Here is a 21406-nt window from a genome sequence, read left to right on the forward strand (position 1 = left end):
AAAGATTACAGTGTAAAATCTCTGATTTTAATATTAAGTTGGGGTGAAATGGTTGGAATGAAATGTTACTGATACAAAGAGCCTTCCATTTGTTGAACTAGTGCAAGTAATACAAATCTTAAGGAGGTAATGTGAGAGTGATCTGCTCTTTATAAAAAGCTTTGATTTGCTTTTGAAATGTAGATTTAGGCCACAGAGTCCAGCATATTCCTGAACTTCTGTAGTAACTTCTTATTTTTCATAGAGCTGGCACATGGGGTTGTTACCAGTTTTTCCTATTAAGCATTATTTTATATTAGCACTTTCAGTCTTGTTAGAAAGCATGAAAATATGTGTTTCTTGGATAAAACATGCTTTTGCTCCACTGTATTAATTGTTGACTAAAAAATACATACAAGTTGTGGGTGTAGCTGGATGCAAATGAAGTGGGAGCTCAGGTAATGCAGGTTGACTCCTGTATTTTAAAGCATTGAACCTGTGCACAAAATCACTGGAAGCAATGGGAAAAGAGAAGGGAGCATAGATCAATGGATCTGGAGATGAGAGTATGCTGTCTTTTCCCATGTGAAATGTCTCTTCATTTCCTTGCCTCTTGATGCTTTTTGTGGTTTGGTATGTCTCTGCCTTTCAAAAATGAGCTGCTTTTAAAGGTGAAGAAAAATAGGGAAAAATAAATTCCTGCCGTTCAGGAGAGAAATTACCTGACTTTTGTTCCCTCAGTTTCCTAAGGAAAACTATTAGGGAGGATGGTATATTATTTCTCTTCCCAAAAACATAACTCTTTAAGCTCCTTCTAAAGCGTAATTTTAGTTGATGGCAGCTATTAGGAGACACATTTACTAAATTTACGTTGCCATCTAAAACCTGCGTTGTTGCTCCATGAAGAATACTTTTTTTGTATAAACAAATGCAGATGTTTAATGTGAGGTACTTAGAGGGATGTTATTTTTCAGTCTTTCACCTCTCCCTCCCAGTTGAGCTTTTTTCCCCATTTTTAAAAATGGTGAGTTTCCTGCTACCATGGATGTTAGCAGGATGCCAAGATTAATATTCCAGCAAATGATGCTGGTATATCTTCTTGTAAGTCTTAAGGGCAGTGACTCAGCAGACAGGCTTATCTCTACAGCAGAAGAAACAAAAATAGTTCTGCAGGTTCCTTGTGCTGGTTTTTAGTGGTGTAGAGAAAGCTGTAAAAAAGTACTGGACAGCAGAATAAAGGCATTTGAATGTAAAACATAGTTATATATAATATGAGCTTATTATTTGTCATATTACTGTTGTTGCTATTTTTGAAGAGAATGTTTCTTCTTCTTTGCTTCATAAGATAATGCTGGCATTAGCTGAGGACTTAATGAATATTTAGTTACGTAAAAACTCAAAAAGTAAAAACAGTTTTCGGGTGTTTTTAGGAAATGAACCACTTTTTTTTCTTCTCCACCATGAAATTATACTGTGTGCTGTTTGTTGTCTCAGTCAGCAGAACTGAGACACAAACATTTGTGGGAGCTGGTGATTAGAGAGAGAACATGCAGTACATGGAAAGACTGAAGAGAGACAAGTCAAAAAGGACACAGGCTTTTTCAAGCAAACATTTTGCTTAACTGCTGTGCATTGAGTACTGGAAGGTAAAAAGCAGAATGGGATAACTTGCATGCAATTACAATCACTTGTTGCTTCATCTGTTTTTTGAAGTAAAATGGGCTTATTGTGAATCTTGAATCAATCCACCTTCCGCAGTTTTCTGTGGAAATCTGTAACACTTAAAGCTGCTTGATGTTATGCTTGTTTCAGCTGGTAACTTTTCAGCTGTTAGGAACATGGACTTAATGTGGCATTACCTTTGTGTGCCATGGAGAAGCAGATTTTGCATTTCCCTGTTGACAATTAGATGGGTTCCCTTTAGTGTGGGGGACCAGGAAAAGCCTGGGATTTTTTTGTTGTAATTCTAAAAATCCCTGTGCAGCACAGAACAGATTGGCCTTCCCTGTATCACGATTATCTATACATGATTTGGAATTACTGACAGTCATCCTGTGAGGGCTTTATAAGAGTTGCTATTATTATAAATTATTTTATCCTTTTTGTAACTTGCATAGATAGCTTTTGGTAGGGTATTTGCTCAGTGGTGGAAGGCTAACTCGCACAATTAAATCCAAACATGATCATTGACCGCTCTGTTGAGAGCAAGGCAGACTTCTCTTTGCTGTTCGAAGCACCAAGCTCAGTGGAAATGTAAAACACTTACCAAGACTCATGTTCTAAACTATCAGACATCTTCAGTGCTTTGCTGTAGTGGTTTCAGTGGCCTGTTTACTATCTGCCTTAGTTTGCAATAAATCAAAACACAATAATTAGTAATAAAAAATCAGACAAATAAGTTGGCACATAATTGTCAACTATTATGTGGTATTCTGTCTGCCATTACAGTCAGAAACTTAGTATTTGTGCAAGACTTGTTGAAACACCTGTAATTTTAAACATCATGCTCCTGTATTGCTGTTAAATGCAAAAAAGTAAGCATTGTTTGGCAACTGGCATCCTCTCCCCCACTGCTTGCAGGGATCGCCGTGTGTAATGTGCCAGCCGCCTCCGTAGAAGAAACGGCGGATTCCACCATGTGCCACATCCTGAACCTGTACAGGAGAACCACCTGGCTCCACCAGGCCCTGCGGGAAGGCACACGGGTACAGAGCGTTGAACAGATTCGGGAAGTGGCCTCTGGAGCTGCCCGCATCAGAGGGGAGACCTTGGGCATTATTGGATTAGGTACGTTGTCTTCATACGTGCTTTCACACTCATTGCTCTCCATTGCTTTAAAAAAATGTGAAGATTTGAACTGTAAAAATGGAACACTTGGTTCACTCCATGTCAAGCATTGTTTATAATCCCGCTTCATTGCTGGTGTTTTTATAACTCAAATGTTTTCCCTTTAGACATTATCATTTTCTGCAGACAACTTATTTTATTGCTGATACTCTCTCAGTTCTTTGAGTTTCTGTACGTCTTTGTTGCCATATTGCTTGATGTCAGGCTCACTGCTTGTAAGAGAAGGACACGTCATCACTTCCCTTTTCCAGGACAAGGATCCTGCTACTTCAAAGCCCAGTTACATGTGGATGTTTTATCCTTTATCTGTTGTCGTACCTGGTTTTGTTTGGACTTTCTTCCTTTTACTGTTTTTTACATAAGTAAAAAGTCTTTGCTGCAGTAACATCCTGCAGAGCAGTTATTTTGTGCATTTGATTGAGTTGGATCTGAAATTGTATTTCAACTCTAAGGAGAGGAAGAATATATGCAAGAAAGTTTGAAATGTTTCCAGACCTAATAAAGTTACTTACTTACCTGAATGACCCTAAATGTTTTTCAGCATCCAACAGATGGGCAGGCTTGCTTGAGATGAATTAATTATTGTCTGTTACAGAAGTAGAGAAAAACAAGTCAGTTTCTATATAAAAATAACTCAGTCATGTGCTTGTCTTACACAGATCTTATAGACTGTGGATGTAATTGCTGTGCTATTCATCCACAGGAATTCATAATATGATTTTGACAACAAAGCATCATACTTAAATGACTGCTTGAGTTACACATTGCTGTCAAATAACTCAAGCCACAAACTCTTACTTTTAGGAGCTGAAAATAGCCTGTTGTTACATAGTACTCATTTCAATGAGTGTGCAATACACCAGAACCACGTTCACAATCAAAGAATTGCCTTCAAAATATGACTTCCAAGAAGTTAGTCATGAAGCTGCTTTCTCAAATCTATGCTCATGTAATTATGCATCTCATTTAAACACACAATGATTATTGTGTTCACAGTCACAGCATCTGTACATAAATAATAGACAGTTGCCTGCAGTGTTTCCAAAATGGAAATGCATACCTGGTTTTTGAAACTTAAGCTTTGGCTCACATGCAGTGTGCATATTTACTGGAGATATCTGTACTGGTGTCATTTAATTTGGGGGTTTTTTTGTACTGAACGAATTCAAACGTGAGACTAGAAAAAAAAAGTCTTTCATCATTGATGTCCTTAAGTGAGTTTTGTTGGTTTTGTTCTCGATGACTGAAAAGTATAGAGGAACAAGTGGATAATCAGATTGCCAGTATGTGTATAAAGCCTTACAAAATGCTAGGTTTTGGTTTCAAAAAGCAAGCCTGTTGTGTGCATGGTATACTTAAAAAGCTGTTAAAAGCTGATTTTTAAGGGCACGCATCTGTTGCAATTACTGACCAGTCATTATCTCTAGCTTTTTTTTGTTCCCATATATTTCCTACAATAGAATATTCACAGTTTCAAGGAATACTGCATTGTAAAGTCACTTTTGAAAACTTCCACTCTTCTTGTGAGCGCATGTGAGTAGGCACAACACTTTGATTCTGACCTGTTCTAACAAACTCCTGTCAATCTACACATTAATGAAGAGTAAAAATGTAGACTTAGAAGATTTACCAGAATTTCTGTGTGGGCACTTCTGGCACTTAGGCTGTGATGTGCACCCTTTTGTATTACAGATCACTGCAAGAGGTTACCTGTCTTGAGTTTCAGACTCAAACATGTATTTACAACCAAAAGATTTCCTTAGGTTGAGTTTCTTCACTAGTGGCCTCTCCCACGTCGGGAGTTCTGCCTCAGTTTATTATTTAGACATGTCAGTGTCAGAAGTGATGATCCACCCAGATGCTATGAAGTGAATGTATTACACACAAAATAAACAGTTCTCATCATCTGTTGCTACGCTCTTTCTTCTGTTTCTGTGTAGTGTCTCAGTTTCTGTCCTTTGTCATTAACGTGTGTCTGAGATCATCTCCTCTCAACCACAACTATGTTTCTCTATTCTTTCTTAAAACTCGTGGTCTCTTCAGGAGTGGGTTGCTTAAATTTATCACTTTGCTGCTGCAGTAGCTAACTGCAGACCTTCTTAACATCTGTTCTGGGCTTTTCTCTTCTTCTGCCAAAAAGAAACACCCTAGCTCTTGCCTGTCTCTGTGCTAGGGAATGACTATGTCTCCAAAGTTTCATCTACTCACTTCCTTATCCACTGATCTAGCCAAGTTTCGTGACTCACTTGCCTTCTTTCCATCACCCACTCTCTTCTCTTTGCCTCTTCTCATGCATATTCCTGCTTTGACACTTGGTCTGTCCTGCTTAATCCTATTACTCCGTGTTCTTCCTTTAAAGTTAACCCCATCTCTCATCCTCTGCTTGTATTGAGCTTGAAGATAAGCAGAGACTCAACAGCATAATGCCTCCTTCTTGTGCTTGTTGGATCTCATCCGTCATTGTTGTGTTGTTTGGTTAGCCCCTGAGCTCCTTAGGGCACAGCCCATGCCTCTTTCTGTCTTTGTGAAGTGTCTGATTCTTTGAGCCTTACATTAATAATAGTATCACATCATTAAACAGCTGTCTTAGTCACTTTTAATCTTTATAACTATCCTGTGTCCTATATTTCAAGTGATGCATCACAAGTGTGAATAATAAGCCCTGCATTAAAAAAAAAAAAGCTATCTTTTCACCTTATATCTAGAAATGTAGTGGGTTTTATTTTTTTTAAGGAAGAATATTTATGAGCAGCAGTATGTAAGTACTTGGATGAATAGATATCTGGCCCTGGTTCTGCTCTAATGATAATTTTACAGCAGTGAAGTCACACTCCCTTCCCCTTCCTTCTCAGTGAGAAATGCTGATGACTAATGACTTACGCATTTCCTCACCCAAGAAAGGTGAAATTCTTCCAAATAAATTTGTCTCCACATCACAGTGAATGTCACCACTCAGTTTGTCTTTCCTCACCTGTTCTATTCTCTCAACAGTCCCACGGCCCTACCTAGATGTTGGCCAAATTACTAACCTTTGTTTTAAGACAATAAAGCTTAAAGAGTTGTATGGTATTACTCTGCAATAAATGATCTACTCTTAGCAGTCCTACTGGCTTTCTTTATGTGCTCCGAAAAAAAAAATCAGGAAATGTAACGAAACAGCATTCTCCACATTTCAGAGTTCTGCAAAAAGGAGGAAAAATTACCCATATTCTCCATTGCTGTTGCACAGGCAGGGAAGAGCTGCTAAGTGAAAGCACTTTTTATTTGCATGGAAGTCTTCAGGCAGGTCATCATCATTTCCATGGTATCAAGGTCATTTTATAAAACTTTGTAATACCAGTGCAGGGTGAGTGTTCATTGCCCTAGGGCTGAGCAGGGTACTTGACACCTGCAGCTGCTGTACTGTCACACTCTGATCAGGTCATTGGCAGGGTCAAGGTCAGAGACACCTATAAATCAGGACACTTGGGTTGGGAGGAGTTGGGAGACTTGTGGCAGAGTGAATGGATGAGGCTGTAACAGGAGACTTGGGTGTTTGGGTCTCTGAAATGATGAATGGACCTCGCTAGAGCTTTGATTTCTAAAACACACTTTGTTGCTTTTTGCTTCTTTTGCAATTGTATGCAACATTCATTTTCTGCATTCTTTTCAGACTACAGACCAAGAAATTCATTTAAGGTTTTCAGCTTAAGATTTTGCCCTCCCTGGAAGCATCCATGAATATTCATAGTAGTTCGATACACTCTTAACATACAGTTGTCCCAAAGGTGGGATGCTTTGTGTGCTGTATTGTCCTCAGTGTGTTGAGGTAGGTTTTGAACCACCCCTCATACCCAGGAGATCCTTATATAATAGAAGTTTTTCAGGAAAGGGAAAAAAAAAGTCATAGGTTTGTGGTTCTTCTTTATGTCAGATGGGAGTTTAAAAAGAAACTGGCAAATTAACCTTGTGTCCAGCTGTGTATTTGTTTAATGACTAACACTATATATGAGTTGACAATTGCAGAAGACTTTTATCCCATAAAATATTTGTAATAGGATAATTCTGGTTAGAAATAGAGATGTAATTCCCAGGTGTTTGTGAAGGGAACTTTTGTGCCCACTGAAGAAGGCTTTGGTTTATTAGCCTGCTTGGGGTGAAGGAAGAGTGCAGCTTTAACTGGAGAGGCTGTTGTAAGAGATTTTGCTGTTGTGAATCCCCTCAGGTATTAGTGTTGTGAAGAGCGTAAAAAAAGAACAGATGTTACAGACAGAATGTTGCATGTGAAAATGAATGGAGCTGGAGTAACAGTTACATGCTTTGTTTAAAAAAAAAAAGTGTTTACAGTTGTGTGACTGATTCCTTGAGCTGTGAACTTGCCAAAATTTGGAAATGTACAATGTTTGTGCTTAAAATTTTCTAATTCAAATTTATGAAAACAGCTTGGAAAGCAAACAGATAACATGCCTGCAAATGTTGAAATGATAGATTTTGAGGAGTATTCTAACCTGGTGTCCCCAAAGAAAAGCAGACAGCCCCTGTCAGATTGATGTACTGTTTAATATTCCAAGCACATCTGTCACTAAGCACTGCAGAATTGCTGTGTTCACGTTAAGTGATCAACAAAAAACCTTTCTTCCTGTGGCTTCTGAAGTTTATTCAAAGAGAAACTGAAAAGCAGAGGGAAATCCCTTCAAGCACAATTGGAAAGAGATGGGATTTCCCTGGGTTAATTTGATGCTTTTTTGAACAAACTTAGATATTACAAAGGGAAATTTGTTGACTTTTTTTTTCCCCCCCAAATGAGGCATTGTTATTACGGTTTGTCAAGTGATGCTTTTGAAACATCTTTATCCAACATTTGTAGTACTCTAACGTTGAATATCTAGTTGTAAGCGTCTTAACTTGAAAAGTGTGTTAGTTCTCACTCTCCAAAATGCCTGTAACTCATTAGATGTACTCACGGATTTTTTTTTTCCCCTCTCTGTTTTACTGGTAATGTGTCAAAGGGAAGTGGTATGGAGTCATGCCCATACAGCAGTTCTGGGCACAGCTCTGAAGTATGACAGTAAGGAAAGTGGAACAGAAAAGCTAAGTTCAGTGTGAATTCCAAATGGGACTACACTGGTTTTAACTAGGTGCTATACTGTGTTTATTAATCATTCAGGTAGCTGAATAAAATTTATTTTAAAGCCTTAGATGACAGAATTCTTGTAGGCATTTTGATGCTGGAAGGATGTTACTCAAAATGAAAGAAGATACCAGAAAGGAGATTCCATGTATTGACATCGGTTGTGCTTCAGATTAAACAAATTATCTGTCATTACATCCATTTTTGAGGATTAGTTTTATAGCTTTTTATTAAAGCTAGCTGGTTTGACATGGGTAAGGATAAGCCCTTGGCAGGATGTGTTCATAGGCAGTGGTGTTTTGCCATGTACAGGCCCAGCAGGCAAGCCTTGTGTTACCCAGATTATTGCAGATTATGTGACATCTTCTGGCATTTCAGATATCTGGTTACAAAAGGTGCAAACCTCCTGCTTTGTTTCAAGGTAGTGTGAAACAGTCCAGATGTACCATTTCTGACCTCAGTGATGGTTTTCAGTGGGATGGGAGACGCCTCTGTTTTCTGCATTTCTAGTTGCTGTACAAAGTGTTACGGTTTGATACGAGCATTCCCATTAGGAAGGAGGAGGTTACCTTACAGCAGCTGCTTCACATCTGCTCTCATGGCGTGTTTATCTTGTTCTAGGGCGTGTTGGGCAAGCAGTAGCACTACGTGCCAAAGCCTTTGGCTTCAGTGTGATTTTCTATGACCCATACCTCTCGGATGGGATGGAGCGTGCTCTGGGACTGCAGCGGGTGAGCACTTTGCAGGACCTGCTGTTCCACAGTGACTGTGTTACCCTGCACTGCAACTTGAATGAACACAATCATCATCTTATTAATGACTTCACCATAAAGCAGGTAATAATCTCTGTGGGCGTGCTCCACACCAGTGCTGGTTGCTAACTTTGTATAGCATTTATTTCTGTAAACAGACAGATTCTCATTTGATAGAAATCTTTCTGTTTTGTTGCTGTAAGATCAAACCGGTCTATAATTGATTAGGAACTAGCTGGTTGCTTATATATTGTTGCTTTTACTGTTTTTTTGGCTCAGTAATATTGCATTTGTGGAAATAATTTGCTCTTCTTAATATCGCTCAGATTTAATGAAGTGGCATTGATATAAAAGCACTTCTTCTCTGTCTTGTAGCTACTTCCTTCACGTGTGTATTTTCAGGTAGCAATTCTGCTTTTCACTGTTGTCCCTCAGTTTGAGTTCCTTCGATGCAATTTAAGGATTATGACTAAATGGCTCCCCCCTGTGCTCAGTCCCGATTCTTGCAGAGCACTTCAAGGATGGAGCTCATTTACAGCATTGCGTTATTGGGAAAAATAATGTTTCTTGGAATTAGTACTAATCTCTCCCTAAAGTTGTAGGTAACATGTGAAATAATTTCAAAATCTAGGTGTAGTAACTGCTTTGTTATTGACTAATTTGATAGTAGAAGCCAGACACTTAATGAAAAAGTTTGACTCCAATTTCAGTGTAGCCAGAAGTAAAACACTGAGACTAAGAATGGAGGCAATGTACAGGAAGGACACCCTAAGACAGAATAGTTGATTTGGCTGTTCTTCGTATCTATATAAATATATAGTGGGTTTATTTGTTGGTAACAATGACAGTAGCACTCTTTTGCAGTAAAATCATTGCTTGTCACCTGAGAAATAGTTTGTACCTACTACTCTGGAACTTCAGAACTGAAGATCTTGCTGAACATGTTCTACAGTCACATAGGATCGTGGCAGAAAACTGACAATGCAACACACTTCCTGATTTGAGAGTTTAGGGATTTTGCAAATCCATCGCAACATAAAATCAGGATTTAGGATTTAAAACTCTAAAAAATTAAGAAGCTTAAAATAAAACCTGTAAGAGAACAGATCTCTGTCACCCTGCCCTGAACACTGTCTTTCGTTGTGTGGCTAGGTACATTCAGTGATTATTACACGGTGAGATATCTTTGCAAGCAGACACCTAGACCCAAAAAGCATCGCATTGACTTCAGTAGGAGTGCTGAGCAATGGTCACTTTATTTTACAGCAGATGTGAAACTGGGGCCAGTTCATCACAGGAAGTTTTTGAGTGGAGCCAGAGAAATGTGTTGAGCTATGGAGAAGGCACAGTGCATTAATCAGAGAAACAAACAAAGGAAAACATGCTAAAACTGAGTAATACCGTCTGAAATTAAATGCCTGTAATAAATGGCACTGGAAAGTATCTTGTAAGCGTTTATCTTGGTATTTGTTATCCTTCATGATCAAAGCAAGGATTAATTGAAGTGTTATAGATAGTTCTTGCTTTGGATAAGAGTTTGGGTGAAGCAGTCTGGATAGTAAAGCGGATGTGAAACCCATGAAATTGTAACCCCTCTGACTGCTTAGTTTGTGTAAAGCATATTCTGATTTAGGCTGACAGATGTTGGAGTTGGCCTAGAATTTCTAGAGAGCACTGCATACCATTTTTGTCCAATATTGCATGCTCATGTAATAACCAGTTTTTAAACAAAGTACAGAGAAGTATGGTGCATTTCATTTCACTGAAGTCTCACCCTGAATTTTGTTGAATCTGAAATGACATAAACTTAAAATGTCTTTGAAAATTTGATGTCTGTCTCCTCTTTAAGTAGCATTTCTAGTGAATTAATCATCATTCTCTCTAGCTACCTTGCTTGTCCTTGTAGTCCCAGAGTAGCTCAGAGAAATGTTTCAATGAACCTGGGGTATTCAGGTGGTCTTAAGAGACCGAGGTCATCTTTAGTTATACAGATTTGAGAAAAAGACACTGCAGTTTAAACACAATGCTTTTAAAAAGCAACTCTGCAGGTTTAGTGTAGGTGAATTTAGCAGACGTCAGCAGTTCCAGCTGCAAAGCTCTTTCAAGCTTCCACCCATTGTTAAGGATCTTCTCCAGCTGCATCCACCCTGACAGTTTATCATGAGTCACGTAATTCATTCCCTCTAGAATGCATTTATGCAGACATGTTCTGTTTGATTTGAACATGTCTTAGTGCTAGTTATGGAGTTTTGTAAATAGTCCTAAAATGAAAACTCAAGCAAGGTTGTTGGGCAGATTGGACAGAAGGGGTTTTAGCAGAGTTCAGTTTAATTAAAATTTTCATGTCCTTTAGAGGGCCTGTAAATACATGAAGCTGTACTTAAAACTCACATTATCCATTTGCACAGAAATAGGGAGGGTATATGAGCTCCCATGAGCCTTTATGGTGTGTCTGCACTGGTGTGATTGGCTCTTGGGAGAGCCCACCTGTGCTGGTTTTTGTACAGTTCCCACAACTGACTCAAGAACTGGAGATGCACTGATTGTTCCCAAAAGGAATGTCTTCTTGTTACCAGACCAGATTAAGATCCTGCCCCTGTTTCTTTGCTGTTCCGATTCCCAAGTTAATTACATAAAGGTGAGGGAAGCAGCCTTTAGTTCTGCTCCTCTAAGTGGAGTTTTTGCTGTACAGACTCCTGTAGGCCCAGGAGTCTGCAAATGGAGAGAGGTGGGGTCACATTAAACCTAGAGAGTTGGCCAATAAAATGTGTTTTTTTCTTTACAAAACACTGAAAGCATGTGCATATTAATATTCTCTATGACCTCATTAAAAAAAAAAAAAAAAAAAAAAAAGCTGACTTTTATTCAAACCTCCTTGTTGTTCATGAATCTGGCATTTAGTGTAAGGATCCATTTACCTAAGGTATAGTTTGATGTGTAGGTTTTATGAAGTTGAGAAGGTGTCAAAATGTTGGGGTTTGCTTATTTTTATGGTGAGAGACGGAGTCAGTACAAAATGAGATTTTCATTATTCATCTTCACCATGGCTCCTGCTTTTCATGTGCTTTCTGTCATGCACAGTGGTGTTTGAGGCATCTGTTAAAGATGAAATACCAGGGTGGCTGGAAGCAGGATGTTGTAATTTATGTTTTTTCAGTACCATTTCTCTTATTTAAACCGCCACTTTGTTTTCAAGTTGTGGATATATTGTGGTGTAAATTCTTGTAGTTTTCTCCACACAGTGTCATCTACAATGCTAATCTGCACAATGCACAGCACAGCTTCTCTCCTGGGCACACAGCATTCTCAACCAAATTCATTTTCATGCCTTTTAATTGAATAATAGAAGAATTCTTTAGACCTTTATTTGAAAAGTCTCACAGGGGAGGAGGAAGCTGAAGTAACAAAAATAAATAATACATACATCTACTGTGTTTGGCAACTAAAGGAAAAGTGTTTGAAAATCCAAAAGTATTGATTTTTCTGAAAAATTCATGTAGGCTTTTATTTGTGTGAAAGTTGAAAGCCACAAAATATGAATTTGTTTAAGAATGTGATGTAGTTTCTGTCTCATGCAATTTCACAGTGAAATAAAAAGGCATAAAATGATCTGTCACTTTCATATGCACAGTTGTGTCTTTTGATCATGTTACTGCACAATATCTGAAACAACGCTTCTATTAAAAGACACTACTTACAAGAGACAAAAGGTTATTAAGTGCTGTGAAATAGCATTTTATGTTAGAAGCATCACATTTGGTGGTACTTTCCAATGGAAAGGGAAGACAACTGTTACAGTTTAAACCAGCTGAATAGCCTTTGTTGTAATGGATGCTTCTTTTGAGTAAAAAATAATGCCACAACGATTTTATTTCATTTATTTTTATTTCATCATTCTTGTTTTTAACTTTCCCTAGATGAGACAAGGGGCTTTCCTGGTCAACACAGCTCGAGGTGGGTTAGTAGACGAAAAAGCACTTGCACAGGCCCTGAAGGAAGGAAGGATACGAGGGGCAGCCTTAGATGTACATGAGTCAGAACCATTCAGGTGCTTTTCCTTTTCTTTTCTTTTTATTTTGTTCACTTTCTTATTTTTAAGTCTTAGTGCATGATACAATCAACAGCAACAAGTAAATTGAGTTTTCCGTTCATTTGATAGCTAAATACTCCTTAGCAAAGCAACATGAATCTGTGCAGCACTGGGCTAATGCAAATGTAGATGGAGCTTGTGTATGTGGTTAGAAGTGAAAAAAGTGACATCCAAGATTTAATTCCTTAAAAAGAAAAGAAAAAACAAACAGTGGGTTTATTTAGTAGAAATAACAGGGACCTGAGTTCAAATCCAGGTCATGGCTTTGGCCATGACTTTGAGGGGAGTGCACCTTTGCCATTGATGCAGCTCTGCAGGCAACTGATGTCAGAACAGAGTCTTTCAAAGGCAAAGAGTTGAGATGTGGTGTGAGAGGTAACTTGCTTTATGACACCTTTCTGAAGGAAAAAGACATATGTCCAGATTGCCTCTGCAGGAAAGCCATAAATGGAAGAGTTTGCAGAAAGTTCAGGAAGGCTATCAGAGTGCAGGTTTTGTTTTGTTTTGTTTTACCCTCTATCAGGGAAGTAGTAACTCTACTGTCAGTAGCAGGGCTGGTAGCACAAGTCTGAGTTTTTGAATGACTGACAAGTCCAGTGTTTTAGGCAGAAATGTACCATACCCCTAAGTGGCATTGGCATTGAATTATCAGCACTCCTAATCAAAATGAGCCTATTTCATATGTCCTTGAGTCTTGAGAACAGACTGCTGCAGCTTAGTCCTTGCATGTGACAAGCCTTTTTCAGGCTGGGCAGGGAAAAATGTTATTTTTAACTGGAACGATCCACATCAGTTTTTGAAGAATAACAGATTCAGGGCAGGTTGTAAAGACTGGAGAGAGGACAGTATCTCTCTTTGCAGCTTGAGGGGGAAATAGAACCTTTGAAAAAACAGTCTAATATCCTTTTAGTCAGAATTTTTATATATCTACTGAGGCATGATGCCACATCACAAATATTTAATTTTATTTATGCATACCCTGGATTCATTTACTCCTAAATGTAGTCATTGCAATGCAGTAGTGCTGTGCAAAGCCAGAGTGTAGCAGCTCAAGGGACTTCCAGCTACATACATTCTTCCCAGTTCCAATCTGGGATGTGCACAAGCAGCCCGTTGCACCTCTAGGAAGCCCCATTTACTGCATGGAGATGCCATCTGCAAAGATTCAGTTGCAGGATTACAGCCACAATTTCCTTTGGCTTCAGTGCTGCATATCTATCTGATCGCAGCATGCAACTCTTTATTCAAGAGTTTTGCCAGATATTTTGATGTTTATTGAACTACAGATGAAATCTATCATTTTATGAATTATGATCAACTCTGAAAGCACACTTTTGTCTTAAAATATTTGTTCTCCTGTTGTTACAGTTGACTGCAAGATTATTAAAACTGAAAATAAATATGAGGAGCAAGTTTCCATTATTTTCAATTTCTTTACTTGGTATCTGTGATAACACTTTTACACAGATTCATTGCTTTCCCTGAAAAACAGTCTGTAAAATAAATTTCCTTCTTTCTGTGGAGTTTCTATAAAGGAATGGGAAAGAAAAAATAGTTAAAAATAACAGAAAAAAAAGTGTGAATTATCAAAAAGCCATTGAGGCTGCTGATGGACACTCTTCTGATTTGGAAATAATTGTAAGATTTTTTTTCTTTAAACGATTAAATGTCATATTAACAGAAAGATAAGTGCTTTGTTGGTTAATGTAATAAAAGTAAAATTGTGATGAACTGAACAAATGGAGTGGCATCCTAAATTATTTTGGGTTTTCCTTTATGCATTTCTACCCCAAAACTGGAGTGGCAGTGCTGTAGTTACAATAAGTGCATTGGACAGAAGCTAATGTTGCTGCTATACTTAAGTTCTATCCTTTCAGTCTATAAAAAGTGGTTGTTGCTTATTTATACCATGAGTAGTACATTTAATTAACGGACAGAACTATAAACAAACTCAGTAAAGAATAGAAATGCCGTTCTTTTCTGTTGTAGAAATTAATCTGTGTATGTACAAATCCATCTGGATTCCCTCCCTGCTTTCCCCTTGCACCCCAATATTTTTTTGTCATTTGATCTTGTTTTAAATTTTCATTTAGCTTTAGTCAGGGCCCCTTGAAGGATGCACCAAACCTGATCTGTACCCCACATGCAGCCTGGTATAGTGAACAAGCCTCAATTGAGATGCGGGAGGAAGCAGCACGAGAGATCCGAAGGGCGATCACAGGTACTGACTCACATTATTATTAGCTCCTTCACTGTGTAGTTATTTTTAAGAAACCTATTTCTTCAGTCTTGAAAGATGCTGAAAAGAAGCAGCCTTGGGTTTTGTTTCTAATATTTGGAACACAGAAATGAGCAAATGCCCGCTAAGTCTGTTCTCAGAACTGGAACGAGTAATTTTGGAGTTTTTTTGCAATTACAAAGGGAAGGCAGACACTGCGAAATAAGTACTTTTTCATGTAAGAGAAATGTATTTATATGTGAAAAATCTTCTCCTTTTTTCCTTTGTTGCATGTAACTATTACCCATTTGATGGATTTGACTGCAAGTCCTCCTGGTACTGCTGGTATCTTCCTTAGCTTTTCCTAGATGCTCCCTTATACTTGTCATGAGCAGTTCTCTACGTAAAGTTTTCAGTATTTTGTTGGCAGGTTATTCTATTTTAGATATTCACCTCTTTAAAGCCTTGCTAAAGAAGTCTGGCATTTTAAAGGGCAGAGTGTCTTTGTTATGTAACTGCCATGTAATTGTAAACTGCTCACATAAGAGAAAACAGTTACGTCTCGAACATGCACTGCTAATAAATAAAATGAGAGGACTGAGCCATTTGGCATGGGTTTGAATCCCTTGTAGCCTAAAATAAAAGGAAGGATTTTCATACTGGAAAATGATTCATTAAGCACTAATGTTTTCTCTTTAGTTGGACTTTGCTGTGTCCCCCTTGGCGATATAGTCTGAATGCTCTGCAGACATGCAGGGCCATCTGTGTCACCTTGAGAGTAGTTCAGTGCCAACACATTGCTCTGTTACACAAAAAGTACTGGCAGTAGCCTTCCCCCTGGCTTGTGCCTAGAGAGGCCTGGCAATTTAGTTTCATTTATAGCCTGTAAAGAAAGAAGATTCTCCTCTGGCTGCTAATTAAAAGTGCCTTTTAAACTCCTGATCTGAATTGTCCTTTACTGGACAATTTCACTCTGTTTTGGAGGTGACCTGAAGAGCCTGACCATCTCTTTGCTGGATCAGGTCCTTGTGGCTGTACTCCAGAACTCTAGTGATACATTTGTTTGTTAGGGTGTTCAATAGCTGCTGCCTGCTCTCTTGAGAGAGATTGCACAAACCAGCATCTGATACATGCCTGGGGGAAGATTGATGTGCAAATTGGCATTAATAGGCTATGGACTGAAAACTAAAGAAGAGCCAGCAATCCAGAGCTAGTTTTTTGTTAAATTTGTGGAGTAGCCCAAGCATATGTGCCTAGGAAGGCAGATCTACAGTTCCTTCAAGTGTGTGATGGTGCTCTCAGAGGTCTGTATCATTGATTTATATCGAAGCTGTCAGCACTTCAGTGTTTGCATATGGTTTTTAGTAAGATCAAACTGAGACCAGCGTTAAGGAGGTGAGAATGACATTGAATTGCAGTGAAACAAATGTAGGAAAGATACAGGAAATGTGGGATAAAGCTGGATGTATGAAAGCCATAGGGGAGCATAAAGAAGAGAGGGTGTAGAGAGGGAGAATAATTGGAAAAAGGTGTGAAGTGTAGGAATGAAGGCTATGACTACCATCTGACAATAAAAATGTTAAGTGTTTCTGCTGTTGCTTAAAAGTCAATGATGTTGTGATGTGTAAAATAGAAGTAATCAGCAGAGATTAAATACCTTGAAGTGTATTTTTAAACTTGAAAGCATTCCAAGTATGAAATAAAGAGGACCACTGGAATGGAAGTAACAGGAAGGCAAGCATGGGAGACTAGTAGAGCATGTCTACAGAAGTTAGCAAAATGAAGAAGGAGGGGGGCAAAGAGGATGACAGGATTGAGAAGGATAAGCATCAGAAGAAGAAATACACTGTTTGTGGACAGTTCTGGCAGAAGTTTAGATGGATGTATATTTCAGCTACATTTCAAAGGTGATTTCTAGATGGTTGGAATTCACCCATAATGGGGCATATACTTCACCTTGTTCAGTATTGAGCTAGAAGCCCTTTCAGCTTGTGCACAGGAGATGTGACAGGTTCAGGGACATCAGCTGAAGTCATGGAGTAACACCTATTTGATGGTATACGCTGCACAAAAAGCAGTTTTGTGACAAGGGTTTTTACAGTCCCATTGTGGCCAGGCTGATGGATAGAAAGAGCAGGCAAAGATAGTGAAGTCCTTAATCAAATTTCCAGAAGGAAGCTGGAGACAGAAGGCTGAATTCTTTAATGATGGAGCATGGTCAGTTTTTGACACGGTTTGTGGAGTACTATTGCCAGCAGTAGCAGGGGTGGACTCAAATTTATCTCTTTCTACCCCTCTATGTGCAAATGCACTGTAAGAATGAACTTCAATAAAGACACATTAAAACAGATGTCAGAAAAAACACGTGCTCTAGTTGGTCTCTCTCCTGTTAAAATAGGTGGAAACATTCCTATTGCTATGAAGAAAATACGTGTTGGATCTGCTCAGGTCATTTGTTGCAGGGCTGGACATAGTTCTGCAGAAGACAGTCACAGGCTTGTCCAGTATGTGCTGAATCAGGCTGACAGATTTTCCAGTCTTAAAACTTCAGTTGTACTTCAGAGGTTAAGGAAAAGTTTTGAAGAAATGAAGAAGGAACATTCTGGTGTATTTTCATTTTATGTAGGAATGAAAGGGATGGCTGATACATTGCAGTAAATAAAAGTGAAGAGCAGTTTAGATAAAGAAGGGAAAGATAAGGAGGACAGGGAATAAGTGTTGGTCATATTCAGGTTTATGGCACAATTCCATTCAGAATTCTGTATTTTTCATTAGGTGTTTCTAATTGCTGGTACAGGTGGAAGGAAAAGGAGGAAAGTGATGTTAAGGACAGAGAGTAGGCAGCTAAATTACTGAATTTGATTGGTAGCTATGCTCTATATTTAAGTTACAGCTTCTTGGAAAGATGAATCTTATTGGTTTTGGTTTTATTGAAACCCTGTGTACAAGAGATAAAGAGAGACAGGGAAATGAAAATTAAGCAGAGCATTTCAGACATTATTGCCTGAGTCCCAGACAAAAGGATACAGCAAGAATCAGAAACAAGCTCTTTGTGTCATTTTTTGTATTGATTTAAATATGCAAATATTTCTAAGTATTCTTAACACAGACATACTAAGAGTATAAGGCACACAGTTTTTATACATTTTTATTTTCTCTTCCTTGCTTCATCTTAGGTCGTATTCCAGACAGTCTGAAAAACTGTGTTAACAAAGATCACTTGACTGCAGCTACACATTGGGCCAGCATGGACCCTGGAGTTGTTCATCCAGAGCTTAATGGTGCTGCATACAGGTAAGTGTGCTGAAGAGGTAGAAGAAATACCTCCATAATTCAGTGTAGGTATTCAAGAATAGATAAAAAACCTTCCTAATAATGAATGAAGTGCTTTGGGATTACACACTAGCTACATTGTTTTGTAATTGTTGTGTTCAGGGGAGTAATCATGTTTTGCTATTGATGTCAGTCATGCTGTGTCTAAATATCAATCCTCTTACAGTCTTTTTTTGTTGGGTTAGTATGTGAACAATATACATTTGTTTGTATATTAAAGTAAAATAATTCTGGTCATCTCCAGTGTCACAGTGGAAGTTTTATGCTCCTTTGCTCAAGGTAATGATGCAGCTGTAGGTTACAGAAAGACTTTCAGTAATAAACTTAGGTTGTTTTGTGGCCTCCAGACACAAGAGAGAACAAGTAACTCAGTATTGAAAACAGTGGAACAGCCTGTGGTGATTATGAAAATATGTTTAAAATAGCTTTTTCTTAATTTTATGTCTAATTTTTTAGCAGAAGCATTTGAGTGGCTTGATCTGTGTATTCTCAGTCAACTGTGAAAGCAGGTCTTAATAATTAATAGAAGGGGACCATTTTTTACATCTAATGTGCACATTTCATAGTTATTTTGTTTGCTTGAGTCTTTCTCTGTCCCTTTATCCCTAGCAGCTATTATAGCAGCAGATTCTTCCTAGTAGCCAGCTTCAGACAATTTTTATTTATGAAAAACATCTGCAGTTTTTTTTATTTTTCAGTATGATATTTACACATAAGTAGGATGAAAGTGGTGGAGAAAGCTACAAATGCCTGCTTCCCTCAATGCCTTGAGGAAAGGGACAGTGCAGTGCTCTCATTATGTTGTCATACCTCTTTATCCTAATCTTTCCACTGTCCTTCTTCAGCTGTCCTTCATCTACTTTACCTTGTTCTTCTTTAGTAGGACTCCCCATGCTTTTAATAGAGGGGGGATTCCTGGTTTTGTCTTACTCCACATGGGAGCCCAGCTGTGCCCTGCTGAGAAGTGAAGCAAAGTTATCCTGTTTCAGTGACTTGGAACAGTCTCATCAGAAAGTGTTGGAGAGGTGTCAGGGATGAGTGTCACCATCCTCTGCCACAGTCTCCTTATCAGGAGCCATAAGTGCACTAAGGGAAAAGAATAACTTGGATTTGGTGATCACATAACTTGAAGCTGTTTATTTCTGGAAGTATACCCATAGCCCTAAATACCTAAGAAGGGTGTTTTATTTTCTTAAATGAGAAGCTCAGGCACATGTGTTCTTCTCCACACAGCATCTGGTTTCATGGACTTCAGTTTGGAGTAGTGAGGGTATGGCCGAATGTAATTGGGGTTTATAGGCAGGTGTTGCTGGACAGGAGGTAATAACTCAAACTCTGTCATGGCAGTTAGGAACAGGGGTCCATGCCCAAATAAAACGCAGGTTTTTGTTCTCATTTTGGGGGTCACAAGTCCAGCAGAAGCAGGCTTTGCAGCCAGAAATTAATTTTAACCTAGGAATGTTTGGGGAGTTAATGATTTGCAAGGTAAAGACCATATGTATTCAATTTAAGCAGGATAAACACAGAACTGAGTGGCTTTTTAAGACATTATTTCAGTCAGTTTTTTCGATAAAGAAAATTAATTGTAAAATTATGATTTAATTATTTTCAAATGCAAAATAAGACTAATTTTAATAGTTATACAATAAATATTAAAAACTTTTTGGAGGGGCAATAGAAAAGTGTTTGAATGTGGATGAAGGCAGTTGTTATTATGTGAAGTGCAAAATATGCATCACGTGAAGCTCAGGTTTTATGAAGAATTGGTTTCAATAGCAGTGTTTGCTGATGCTTCATTCCTACGTGGATTAAGTAAAGCATTTGAATTGATTGTTCAAACCAAAGTTTTCTGTCTTTTCTTTGCAATCCAAGATTGTGTTCAGCTAAGTGAGTTCTGGAGTCTTTCACAGACTGTATGATGTTTCAGATGTGCTGATAACTGTATCATATTCATGTAATTGCATTAGAAGATAAGACCTGGGATAATAATTTATATGTTAAAAAATGCAAATATCTCTTGGTGTACTAAAACTAACAAGGCTGTTTTTTTCTGGGTGTATAATTCACTTGTATTTTGATATAGGACAGAAATCTCAAATTATCAGACATTATCACAAGCCGAGAACATTGAGCATTAGTCAGCACAATGTAATCTAGATAATCTGAATATCATCATATTCTGGGGAAAGCAAAACCATTTACTGTGTGAAATGCAAGACACCCTATCAACACAAAAGGTCATGCAAACAGGACCTATCCCATGGGTAAAGATCAACAGTACTCCTGAGAAAGAGTTATTTTTAGTGGTCTTGGTGAAGCAGCATAACATACCCTGATCTTGTGTTGTTGCTGTGTATTTGTTACCGAGCTGCCTGTGAAATAACCCCCTGCCATTTCCTGTGTCACAGAGCAGGCAGGTCATAGGCACAGAGAAATTTGACAGCCAGAAACAGTGATTGTACCATTTATAGACATTTCCACACATCTTCCTGCCTCCTAACAGATAGGAGATAAGGGTAGATATGGCTCTGAGCAACCTGGTCTAGAGGAACGTGTCCCTGCCCATGGCAGGGAGTTGCAACATGGTCGTTAAGGTCCCTTCTAACCCAAACCATTCCATGATTCTATGAGTATCTGGATACTGAGAGGTACTTGGATGAGAATAGCTGGATATTGTTAATTCAGGAGTTATTTCATGTTGAGGTACTTCAGTGGTGATTTTCAGACTCAGTGCATGATAACAGCATGGACTTAAAAATTTAACCTCCTTTAGGACAGACTCAGTTTCTTGAACAGAGCTTAACATAGCAAGTTCAAAGTGCTTTTGCAGTTCAAAAGATACAGGAGGTTAATGTAGAAATTAAAGTTGCTCATCTGCTGTAATTAAGAGGGCTACTGTATTTTTCCTCCTAAGTTGAGACTACATGGGGGAAGGGGATGGAAGAGTATGAATTAACAGAAGAGGTGTAACTGATTGCTCACTTCTGCTTTCACAAAAATTTAATTCAGTGGACATTTTACCTGGAAAACATTTCAACTTACTGCTGCCAGAGGAGGAAGATAGAGAGGAACTTCAT

At 38.4% G+C, this 21406-nt stretch overlaps 1 protein-coding gene across 6 annotated transcripts in view; it reads left to right on the forward strand.

The window, feature by feature from the left end:
• CTBP1 (C-terminal binding protein 1) overlaps positions 1-21406 on the forward strand; it is a 232606-nt gene that overhangs the window by 207206 nt on the left and 3994 nt on the right. For all 6 annotated transcript variants that reach the window (XM_008645106.2, XM_017727765.1, XM_008645105.2 and 3 more), the window contains 5 exons: positions 2560-2766; positions 8558-8772; positions 12606-12736; positions 14872-14999; positions 18173-18290. In XM_008645106.2, the coding sequence (XP_008643328.2) occupies positions 2560-2766; positions 8558-8772; positions 12606-12736; positions 14872-14999; positions 18173-18290 (799 nt within the window). The remainder of the gene's footprint in view (positions 1-2559; positions 2767-8557; positions 8773-12605; positions 12737-14871; positions 15000-18172; positions 18291-21406) is intronic.

Source organism: Corvus brachyrhynchos, unplaced genomic scaffold (assembly GCF_000691975.1).
Source record: "Corvus brachyrhynchos isolate BGI_N302 unplaced genomic scaffold, ASM69197v1 scaffold80, whole genome shotgun sequence".
In the NCBI taxonomy this organism is placed as follows: domain Eukaryota; kingdom Metazoa; phylum Chordata; class Aves; order Passeriformes; family Corvidae; genus Corvus; species Corvus brachyrhynchos.